The following is a 12,317-nucleotide window of genomic DNA, read 5'->3' on the forward strand; positions in this document are numbered from 1 at the left end:
TGTGTTATCATTCCTTTGCTTTTACTCATGGTTTTACCACAGTTGCATGTATTTCTAAAATATGTGTTGTTTAGTTTTGTCTGCTTCTGAACTTTATATAAATATGATATAGTTTCCTCTGCAACTTGCTTTTTGGACTCACCATTATTTTTTGGAGTCACTCATGTTGCTGTGTGTGGCTGTGATTAATTTTTATTTTTGTGATGTTTAGTATGCTGCTAAATAAACATATCCAGATTTATTTATCTCTTCTATCGTTGGCAAACATTTGGATTGTTCCTAGTTTTTTTTGGTGTTCCAAATGCTGTGACTATGAACATTCTTGTGCCTGTTTCTGGGTTCCCATGAGCAAGAATTTCTCTAGGATATATACCTAAGAGTGGAATTGTTGGGTCATAGGATAGTCACATCATCAGCTTGTTAGACAAGGCTGAATTGTTTTCCATAGCAGTTGTATCAATTCATTCTTGCCCTGGCTATGTTCTTCCTACTCTATGTCCCCTGCAACTCCTCATATTAGACTTTTCCACTTGCCAGTAGGTGGGCATGAAATGTCTCTCATTATGGTTAAGTTTGCATTTTCCTTCTTATGAAGGAAGTTAAGATATCTGTATCTAGATTTGCCATTCTAATTCTTCTTCTATTAGAAACCTATTCATGTCCAGTTTTCTATCAGTTATTTATCTTTTTCTTTTTGATATGTAGGAATTCTTTATATAATTTTATACTAATCCTTTATCCAGTTTATGTGTTGCAAATATCTCTGTTAATTTGTGGCTTGCCTTCTCACTCTATTTTTGGTGTCTTTGGATAAGCAGACACTCTTTTTTTTTTTTTTTTTTTTTTTTTTGCGGTACGCGGGCCTCTAGCTATTGTGGCCTCTCCCGTTGCGGAGCACAGGCTCTGGACGCGCAGACTCAGCGGCCATGGCTCACGGGCCCAGCCGCTCCGCGGCATGTGGGATCTTCCCGGATCGGGGCACGAACCCGTGTCCCCTGCATCGGCAGGCGGACTCTCTACCACTGCGCCACCAGGAAAGCCCAAGCAGACACTCTTATTTTTAATGTAGAGAAAATTTCGGTCTTTTACTTTATAGCTAGGGCTTTTTTTCTTCAAAATGTAGCAAATCCTTTCCTCGCTTAGTAGTCATGAAGTTATTCTATATTCTAAAGTCTTCTAAGGCTTTTTATTTTGCCTTTCATAATCAGGCTTGAAATTTATTTTTTTAATATAGTGTGAAGTAGGGTCGTGGTTTCATTTTTCTATTTCTTTTTATGCCATATGGCTATCTAACTGTTTTAACACCACTTATTTAAAAACCTCATCTTTTTTCCACAAACCTGGAATGCAACCCACATATTATTTCATTTGTCTGTGGATTTGTGGGCTTTCTATTTTGTTGCATTGATGTATTTGCATATCCCAGTACTTATATCACATTGTCTTGATTACTATGTCTTTATAATAATTTTGATAGATCAAGCTCTTTCATTTTGTTGTTCTGCATCAATAACTTGGTTTTCCTGGCCCTTTCAAGAAGTATTTAAGATTTTACTCTACTTGAAATCTAAAAAGTTAGCCCACCATGGCTTCATGGATGATGATATTAGACGTGAAACTCCTGAGTAAGAGGCAGGGGACTTTATTAGTCATGGCACAGCAAGTGGTATGAGCATGAGATGTATGTGTCAGTGCCCCTTGCCCACAAGTCCCATAGGGGTGATGCATATGGACCTAGATAGATGCTTGCACACACAGTGGTTTGCATTATAGAGAGGACTCTGAGCTTAGGGAACTAGAATCTTTTATAGTAGGCAGTGAGCATGCCTGCTTTTTGCTCTAAAGAGAGACACTATCTTTACCTTCCCAGGCTGTTTGCTATACAAACATCCTTGCAAAAATAGTTGAGAAAAAAGCGCCGTCCATGCCTCTACTTACAAAATGTATAGAGACATCAAGGACCCTTGGAGAATTGCCTCACAACTGGCCCTTTGATCTTTGATGTACATTACATGCTAAATTAAGCTTGTCATATAACACACACACATGCATACACATGACCTATTGGGAATTTGTTTTGAATTGCACTGAATCTATAGATTGAGGGAGAGCTGACTTTCTTATAATCCTGAATTCCTAATTTATGACCATGGTTTATCTGCATTTATTCAGTCTACCTTAATGTGTCTCAATAAAGTTTCCATAGAAGTCTAGCAGATCTTTTGTTTAATTTATTACTTAGTGAGATTGTATCCTATCTTGCCTCAAACTCCTGCAACGCCTCTCTATTTTATAAAATTCTAACACTGGCCTGCAAGGCTCTTCATGATCTGGTTCCCCATTACCTCTTTGCCTTCATCTCCTTCTATTCCCCATTCTGCTTGTTCTGTTTCAGCCACGTTGACGTCCTTGCTGTACTTTTAATATGCCAGGCACTCTTCTGCCTTAGGCCTTAGCACTGGCAATTTTCCTTTGCCCATAATGCTTTTCTCCCAGAGATATTGGCATGGCTGACTATCTCCTCCAGTCTTTGTTCACGTTACCTCCTCAACAATGCCTATCCTTATTAAAAATTACAAACTGCCTCGTATCTCCTGGCATTCTTGATTCCTCTTACCCTGCTCTGCAGTTTTCCCTTAGCATTTCTCATTGCGGTACGCGGGCCTCTCACTGTTGCGGCCTCTCCCGTTGCGGAGCACAGGCTCCGGACGCGCAGGCCCAGCGGCCATGGCTCATGGGCCCAGCAGCTCCGCCGCACGTGGGATCCTCGCGGACCGGGGCACGTACTCGTGTCCCCTGCATCGGCAGGCGGACTCTCAACCACTGTGCCACCATTTTATAACCTATTAATTAATAGTACACAATACTATCTTACCAAATATCCTATTTATTTACGTATTTGTCTGTTTGTTGAATGTATTTGTCATTTATTTTTGCCTCCTGTAACTAATATTTTAGCTGCATGAAGCAAGGATCTTTTCATTTTTATTTGCTGATGAGTTTCAAGTGTGTGCAATAGTGCTATGCATATTGCAGATACTTAAGAAATATTCTTAAATAAATTAAGCAGTTTTTCCTAGGTATGTCATATCTCTTGCTGCTGTTATGCATGTTATTTAAAAAACTAAAGTTTCTGTATGTTTGCTGCTGACATATTGAAATGCAATTCATATTTGATGGTTATTTTTGTATTCAGAAACTTTTCTAAATGCTCTGACTCCCATAACTTATCTATAGATTTGTATTTTTTACACAGAAAACCATGGCATCTGGACATAATGATAGTTTTTTCTTCTTTTCTTTCCTTCTAATCTTTATATTTAATATTTCTTTTTCTTACTTTACTTACTTTCAGCACAATATTTCTAGAAGTTGTGACAGCAGGCATCTTGTTCTGTTTCTTGTTTTAATGGAAATGCTTTCACTGTTTTACATGATGCTTAGAGTCTGTTTAATGAAGTTTTAGGTGGTCTTAGTCTATTTAATGAAATTTCTTTTAATTCCAAATTTCCTAAGAATTGCTTTTTTATTGTGAATGAATATTCAACTCTATTAGGTAATTTTGCTGCTATTGAGATGCATCATAAGTTTGTTGTCTTTTGATCTTTTAATGTGGCAAACTACATTATTGATTTCCTAATATCAAACCAACTGGCATTGCTAGGAAAAATCCCACATAGTCACGCTGTATTATCTTTTCTACACTTTGCTCAATAGGTCTGCTATCGTTTTGTTGAGATGTTTTGCATCTGTTTTTATGACAGAGATTGCCCTGTACTTTTCCTTTCTCATACCTGCCCGGTTTTGGAATCAAGCAAACAGTATTCTCATGAAATGAATTGGAGAGTACATCTCCCCCTGCTCCCATACATTTGAATAGTTTTATAAGATTAGAATAATCTGTATTTTCAATGTTTGTAAAACCTCAACATAGAAACCATCTTGGCCTGGAATTTTCTTGTGTAAATAGAGCTGCAGTGAACATTGTGGTATATGACTCTTTTTGAATTATGGTTTTCTCAGGGTATATGCCCAGTAGTGGGACTGCTGGGTCATATGGTAGTTCTATTTTTAGTTTTTTAAGGAACCTCCATACTGTTCTCCATAGTGGCTGTATCAATTTACGTTCCCACCAACAGTGCAAGAGGGTTCCCTTTTCTCCACACCCTCTCCAGCATTTAATGTTTGTATTTTTTTGATGATGGCCATTCTGACTGGTGTGAGGTGATACCTCATTGTAGTTTTGATTTGCATTTCTCTAATGATTAGTGATGTTGAGCATCCTTTCATGTGTTTGTTGGCAATCTGTATGTCTTCTTTGGAGAAATGTCTATTTAGGTCTTCTGCCCATTTTTGGATTGCGTTGTTTGTTTTTTTGATACTGAGCTGCATGAGCTGCTTGTATATTTTGGAGATTAATCCTTTGTCAGTTGCTTCATTTGCAAATATTTTCTCCCATTCTGAGGGTTGTCTTTTGGTCTTGTTTATGGTTTCCTTTGCTGTGCAAAAGCTTTTAAGTTTCATTAGGTCCCATTTGTTTATTTTTGTTTTTATTTCCACTTCTCTAGGAGGTGGGTCAAAAAGGATCTTGCTGTGATTTATGTCATAGAATGTTCTGCCTATGTTTTCCTCTAAGAGTTTTATAGTATCTGGCCTTACATTTAGGTCTTTAATCCATTTTGAGTTTCTTTTTGTGTATGGTGTTAGGGAGTGTTCTAATTTCATTCTTTTACATGTAGCTGTCCAGTTTTCACAGCAGCACTTATTGAAGAGGTTGTCTTTTCTCCATCGTATATTCTTGCCTCCTTTATCAAAAATAAGGTGACCATATGTGTGTGGGTTTATCTCTGAGCTTTCTCTATCCTCTTCCATTGATCTATATTTCAGTTTTTTGTGCCAGTACCATACTGTCTTGATTACTGTAGCTTTGTAGTATAGTCTGAAGTCTGGGAGCCTGATTCCTCCAGCTCAGTTTTTCTTTCTCAAGATTGCTTTGACTACTCAGGGTCTTTTGTGAATTTAATTTCTTATCCTGAAATAGTGATGTGACAATTCTTCTAAGAAACATGGGATTCACTGCTTCCCAGAAGTCAACTACATGACATTGTGTCCAGTTGGTGAGTCATGGTTTTCTTTCTTTCTCACTCATAAGAGGGCAGTATCTAAGATCTTGATCTTTGATGGGTTTTTGACAGGTTTCCACATCTCATGGCTTCAGGATGTTTTGGAAGTTCTACTATACTGGTAGTACACTTCTTATGAACAGCAGTGGAATTGCCTCAGGATAAAGAAAATAATTTTTCCCAATAAGGACTGGTAAATATTGGTATTTTTCAAAATGGTGGGACTCAATGCATTTAGCTTTGTTTGTTAGGGTTATTTAGGGATACCTTATATGAAGACATGGGAATGGATTAGATATCTATTCTTTTATGCTATCCAGGATTTAAAAATATATATATGGGAGTAATTTTTAAAAATGAACTGTAGTTTCATACTGGAATACACAACATTAGGCACATCTGTTTTCTCTGAGATCATTCTCCTTCAGTGGAGACCCCAATGCTGTACATGTACCATGTGACTTCACTCCCCTGGCCATCAAAGAGTAGAGGTTGTGGGCTCTTGAACCATACAGGGTGAAGAAAAATTGGAATTTGGATTCAAAAGTATTAGACTTGAACTCGTGAGCTGGAAAGACACATAAACATGGGAGATGAGGCTCACATTTTGGTTTGACCATCTTCTGCCATGAGTACAGTAAACGTCATCAAGATGGAAAGAAGAGAGAAGCTGAATTTAAGAGGAGCAGAGAAGAGCTAATATGTGGCTTCAGGGAGAGAGAAGGAGACTTGAGTCTTGGTACCAGTATAGTTCCTGTTTTCAGTCTTTTTGATACCAGCTGCTTTTCTTGCCCTAAGAGTATTTTAGATATTCCAATATCCTTGTAATACACCTCCTCCCCTTTTCTGGCTCAAGCTACGTTGAGTGGATTTCTGCCCTCGCTGATTTAAAACGTTACTGTGCACATCAATTATAGAGCTGTCTTCACGGTAGTTGGATGGTCTTGGAACTATTCCCAGAGCTGTGGTTAGTAGTATCTGAAGCAGCTAAAGGGGTTCTTTATAAGGGACACATCCTGAGTATAGGCTAATGGCTGGGTCTAATGCACTTTGACAACTTGCTGCCACCACATTGCATTTTTTTCCAAATAGAAATCATAAAGAATTTTAGTGTAAATTGAACTCAGTGCTAAATAGGTTTATTGACACTTAAAGAAACCAGACAGGACTAGGAGAAAACATTTCAGAATGACATCATTAAAAACCATTAGAACCCATATTTTTCTGCGTAGAATATTCTGATGGCTAAACCCACCGCAGCGTTTTTTTTTAGTTCTCCACTGTTCCTCCACAGAAGGAAATGTTCAGAATCCAGAGTATATCAATATTGAAGCATTTTCCTATGTATAAAATCTGGCTTGGCTCTGATAAAAAGAAAAGAAGAAACCAATATCAATGCCTTTTCAAGGACCTGTTTTTTTAGGGGATAGAGGCAAGGAATGTCACACAGTTTTCAAACTAGCTCTGCAGTAATTTCAAGATTTAGCTAGCTAGCTATCAAGATTAAATCAATCAATTCAGAGATCTGGAAAGTTGCTGTTATGTTAGGTCCCCGTGTGAACTCTTTGTTTTTATGTAAATTATTCTTTGAATGCCCAGAATTAGTGATTGTTTGAGCTATAAAAAGCCAATAGAGTCTATTGGTGTTCTCCTTTCATTTAGTGGTTCATGCATTTCTTTGAATATGTCTTGAGTTTACTCTAGATTCACCCTTGAAAGGAAATATTTCAGGGTGGTTAAAAGCACAGAGTCCAGAGCTCAAATGCTTAGGATTGACCCAGGCAAGGGGTTTGTGACCTCTCTCTGTGCCTGTTTCCTCATCAGAAAGTGAGAATAACAATAAAACCTATCACATAAGATTGCGGTCAGGAGCAAATGAGTTAACACACTTAAAGCACATAGAATAGCGCGTGGCACAAAGCAAGCGCTACAGAAATGTTAACCTTGATTACCGTCTCTCGAGTAATTGGTGTCCTCTGTGGACATGCCCGGAAAATAGTCTGACAATCCCACCAGCATTAACTTGGAGTGCACAGTAGAGAGGCTACTCACCTTGAACCTCTTCAGCCATGTATGTTGGTATCCCCTTACACATGGCAATGATGGATTTTCCAAACTGGTCCAGGTTGTTGACTTTGTCAGGGTTGACTGTGTATATCAGGCTCTTGGGAGATGGTTTCCCTTGTCCTTTACCCTGAAGCTGAGTGGGCACAAGACAGGTGGAAAGGAGGAGAGAGAAGGAGTGCTAAGCCCAGTGGTTTGTTGGGTTGGGGGTTAGGTTCAAGGTCAACAAGGGGGTATTGCTTGGCTATAACTTTTCCATAATCAGAATGAAGAAGGACCAATTCCAGCCCTGTATATCTCAGAATTTTGTAGTGTCCCAAGGAATTTCGCTGGTTTGAAACCCCAGCTTTTCATATAAACAGAAGTCTGAGGGTAAATTTATTCTGAAGGTTGAACCTCATTTGGTCATCTTATATTTCTTGGATTGATTTATATGATAATCAGTTTCTGAGAATGCAGTTTTCTCTACACTGTCAGTAAAGTTACCCACTTATCAGTTATAGGGGTATAAACTCAGGCTGACATTTTAAAGAATGATAGATCCCCTCTCCCCACCTACCCCAAGTAGGGTTGCCAGATAAAATACAGGACACCCAGTTAAATTTTAATTTCAGATAAATAACAGATCACTTGTAAGTATAAGTATGTCCCAAATATTGCATAGGACATACTTATGCTAAAAATTACCCATTGTTTATTTGAAATTCAAACTTAACTGGGTATCCTCTATTTTTATTTGCTACATCAAATAACCCTAACCAACTCTTTTTTTTTTTTTTTTTTTTTTGCGGTACGCGGGCCTCTCACTGCTGTGGCTTCTCCCGTTGCGAAGCACAGCCTGCGGACGCTCAGGCTCAGTGGCCATGGCTCACGGACCCAGCCGCTCCGCGGCATGTGGGATCATCCCAAACCGGGGCACGAACCCGCGTCCCCTGCATCGGCAGGCGGACTCGCAACCACTGCGCCACCAGGGAAGCCTCCTAACCAAGTCTTGCAGAAAAAAGTCCTTGAAGTACTGAGGGCTCCCACTGGTGTGAGCAGAGCTTTGCTCCGCTAACAGTAAAGGTGAGGTGTTTTGATCGGCTTCTGTGGAGGCAATTGTGAGCCACAGCATTTGACTGTGGTGGCAGCTCTCTCTCCTCAGGCAATTACCAATTCCTCTTTTCCTTTTTTTGCTCCACAGAACAACATACTGTGGTCAAGAGGGAACAGCTATGACCTTCTCATTATTTGTTGGAAATCATAAGACTTCCCCGAGTAAAAATAAAAAGACTTTTATTTTTACCTTCTTTTCCTTGACCAGTGTATCAAGGGCTTGAAAAGAGGGCATGACTGCCTTGTTCATTTTGTGCACAATGCATGACTTCTTCTTAAAGAGCCTGGTTACAGCAAAGCCCTATTAAAGAAGATGGTAGATGGTAAGGAGTTATGTTCTCCAAGGTGCTTTTCTCATCAGAAATTAGTTTCACCAGCAGAGGGAAATGGAACTCTGAGATCACGATGAACTGGGATAAAAGTGCTGGATCTGACCCTGTTTTGCAATCATATTTATTGCTAACATTTGTAAGGATAGACCACAAACTCTTTGAGGGAGAGACTGAGTGTTGAACTTGCTTCAGGTTCTAGCCTGGGAAGAGTCCCTCGACGTATGTCTGTTCTGCTGAAATAAAATTTAAAATACTGTCATATTTTAATCTCCTTTGATCTTCACAACATTTCAAGGAGGCAGGTAAGACAGGAATTCGTTTTCTATTTGACCAGATGATAAAACTGAAACTATAAGGAGTTGGCTTTTCTAAAGTACAAAGTTTGTTAAATATAGAGCTGGTAATTGCAGAGCTGGGTGTTCTAACGAGAAACAACTGGTTTTTTTTTTGTTTTGTCTTGTTTTTGTTTTTACTCTCTTACTAATTAATATTGTCATTTACATTTCCTTTGGTCTTTTTGAGTTACAGATGAAATGTCAATTTCTGTCTTTTTAGAAGGAAATTGACAATAGAGTGAGATAGATTGTGCTTTGGCAGCAGTAATATTATGAAGCTCTTTTGTCTTTACTGAGGGTTTCTACAGGTAAAGAAAAAGATGTCATATTTGTCTTACAGCCTCACAGCATAGTGGATCCTAATTACTATTCACACTGGTATGAATTTTAACTTACTGTGAGAAACTTATTAACAGCAATTATATCTAGGGAGTGAAACTGGGTGAGCAAAATAAGCATTTTTCCTTATAACTCTGTGCTTATGTGCAGTTAGAATTTACATCATTTAAAATTTTTTTATGGTTAGCAGGCAATTTTTGCTGTCGTTAAAAAAGAAATGCCATTTTGCAAAGAACAGAAATTGCATGTGGGCTACCTACATATTCATAGTCCCAGACGGAATTCCACGAGTCCCATCCGTTGTTATTGTCAACATTGGCCACGTTATGTTCGTTGTTGACGCTCACTGACTGCTGCCCACCTCCACCACTGTTGTTGTCGTTGACATTGATATTCTGTAATTTACAAGAAAGTGACATTGATTTAATACCACATTTCTTTGCAAATGCATTTTGGTAACACACTTTAAAAAATGAGACTTACATAGTTAGCAAGGGCAGGAGTCAGGAAGATGCTAACAAGTCCAGCAAAGACAATCTGAAATCACAAATAACATTGGTCTACTGTTAAATGGCAAAACAATGGCCTCGTCTTCTTTCTTTATCTAAGCTTATAAAAATACTTACTAACTTTACCACTCTATTGAGTGGTCTGTCTTTTCTTCTTCTTTGGTCTTCTATGTTTTTAACCATAGGAAGTTTTAATGATAATGTTGAATTGTAGGTTAATTATAAGTAATTATGTTGATTGGTTTAGAATTTTTAATGTAGGTCTTATGAAATACCGATGAAGTGTCAGTATATTGAAAAATAAAGTTGAAAATGAATAGCATATATGGTATGAAAATGGTTTTAAGTTCTGAGAACCACATCTGAAAATGATTTAATTTAATTTTCCTATTTATTGCCCTGAATGTTTCTTCTCTTCCTAGACCCCCTAATAGCAGTAGTCTTTTTATTTAAAAATTGTTTTCAAGTAATGGATTAGTAAGCAGATTGGATATGAATGATGAGAAGCCAAGGATGGGGTGTCTGGCTGTCAGATGTGCTTAGCAGAAGGGAAGTCAATCACTGTCCCAGGACACCTGATGTAGTCATGTGTCATTGAGTACACAACGCTTGTTCTCAGAACACAGAGCTTTATGCAGGGTGTGTGATTCTGGGCGCTTATCTTCATTCCCCTTGCCTGGAACAAAATGGTTTGAGAACTGCACGAGTAATTCAAGGTAATTTAAAAAATTGGTTTGATGTTTCCCCTGATAGTTTAAGAAGGAGATTAAAAAAAATTCAGAGGTGGAAGAAATTTTAGAGATCGATTAGTACAACATAATCCTTTCACAGATGAGGAAACTGAACTTCAGAAGTTGAGTGACTTGGCCAAAGGTGTACCTTTTGCTCAAGGCAGAACCAGAAGAGAAATCAGATATGACCTGTGTCTGGAGCTCTTTTTTTTAACCTTCCTATTAGTAGAACTTATTTCTAGGGATTTCCCTGGTGGTCCAGTGGTTAAGGCTTCGCCTTCCAATGCAGGGGGTGAGGGTTTGATCCCTGGTTGGGGAGCTAAGATCCCACGTGTCTCGTGGTCAAAAAACCAAAACATAAAAATAGAACTTATCTCTAGAAAATTATTTCACACTTGCAACTCCATTATGAAGCAGAGTCTGCTGTAATATATTTTAATGTTTAGTATGCCAAAACATGAAAATGTTTACCTGACTCTAGCGCTTCTGCATCCTGTTATGAGACACACAGCACCACCAGTTACTTTGGCAGAATTTTGTGGTCCATTTGCTACACTCTTCAGCCTTTTACATGGAAACACAAGTGAGATGTTGCACTAGCTTCATGCTTCAAGTGTTTTCATGAATAAATGGCTACAGACAGGGTCCAAGGTAGAACTTTCTTAGAGATCCATTTCACAGGGGAGAATGTGACAGTAAGTCTCTTGCCAATTTGTTTTGATAATAAGCTTTTTATCTTGCCTGAACGTACTCAGAAGTTTTGGTCAAAAAGGGAATTTAAGAAGGTATGAAAAGTCGGACATTTTCTAGGGTTAGAGACTGCTTGCTCTGTGCCCAGACCTGAATCAGGAGATCTGGAAAGTAATTTTTTTAAACATAGCATAGTGTAAGATGCTCAGGCATCTGACCAATCCCAGTATAACTATCCTTCTCTATAGAGATGCTTATAAATGCCATGATTCCATGAAAAGAAAAGAGATGATGATGATTATTTTTACAAAATTTTGCATTAAAGTGATATTGTCATAAGAAGCAGACCCCCTTAGCTCAGAATATTAACAGTCTCCAGTTATAAGGGAATAAATTCAAAAGGAAATATCTACTCACTGTGAACTTCATCTTGACTTCACCAAAGCAATGAAGCCAGGCATGGACTCAGAAAAAAAGTCTTCTCATATTTATACTTGACCAGCTTACTCAAGCTAGGTGTGAACAGGTGGGGTCCAAGACTTATCTTTCTCCATTTTCCATATCTGTGCTACGTTCTGGTGTGCCAGGAAGCCTTTTGGAATATCCGTCTGGTTAGCAAGGTATTTTGACATGGAGTTGATCTGACTCACTGTTTGTTGAAGTTGAAGATATCAAAACAAAACTCAGTATGATTTATGATAACTTCTGTTCCAACTGAAGCTGTGGGTGTGGGTATTTTATATATTGATATCACTCAGATTCAGAAAAAGAATCATCCCTAAAATCAAACAAGGCAAGAAACTGTGGGCCTTGTAGATAACAGCTCCTGTAAGAACGTGGAATGGTTTCCTCTTCGTACCTTTAACCAAGCCACTGTGTTGCCTTTGCTTAGGCTAAACATGTTCTATTAGCTACTCCCACAAAACCTATAACCTTCTCTGCAATCCTGAGCTCTTTGGATGACAGGACCATACATCTAGTTAGAAAATCTGGGGCTCTCTTTGGTCTTTTTTCTAACCCTCCAGTTAGTTACTAAACCTTGTCATTTCATCTCAGTCAGAATCGATGCTCGACTCTGGCTTTGCCCACAGCTTCATTC

General features: G+C 38.5%; 1 protein-coding gene across 1 annotated transcript; it reads right to left on the minus strand.

The window, feature by feature from the left end:
- Positions 1 to 6,392: 6,392 nt before the first annotated feature.
- On the minus strand, positions 6,393 to 11,674 carry LOC132531666 (gastrokine-1-like). Its single transcript, XM_060169627.1, has 6 exons — positions 11,636 to 11,674; positions 9,772 to 9,825; positions 9,549 to 9,683; positions 8,473 to 8,583; positions 7,176 to 7,323; positions 6,393 to 6,487 (listed from the first exon to the last, which is right to left on the minus strand). Exons 1-6 carry the CDS (start codon positions 11,645 to 11,647, stop codon positions 6,393 to 6,395), a joined length of 555 nt encoding a protein of 184 aa, XP_060025610.1. The 5' UTR covers positions 11,648 to 11,674.
- Between the last annotated feature and the right edge of the window lie 643 nt (positions 11,675 to 12,317).

Source organism: Lagenorhynchus albirostris, chromosome 13 (genome assembly GCF_949774975.1).
Source record: "Lagenorhynchus albirostris chromosome 13, mLagAlb1.1, whole genome shotgun sequence".
Classification (NCBI taxonomy): Eukaryota; Metazoa; Chordata; class Mammalia; order Artiodactyla; family Delphinidae; genus Lagenorhynchus; species Lagenorhynchus albirostris.

Coding starts and splice junctions, on each gene's coding strand:
- LOC132531666 (XM_060169627.1), bottom strand. Junction 7,324..8,472: donor CACTGGTCAAGGAAAAGAAG/GTAAAAATAAAA, acceptor GTGCCCACTCAG/CTTCAGGGTAAAGGACAAGG. Junction 6,488..7,175: donor CATGGCTGAAGAGGTTCAAG/GTGAGTAGCCTC, acceptor TCTTTTTATCAG/AGCCAAGCCAGATTTTATAC.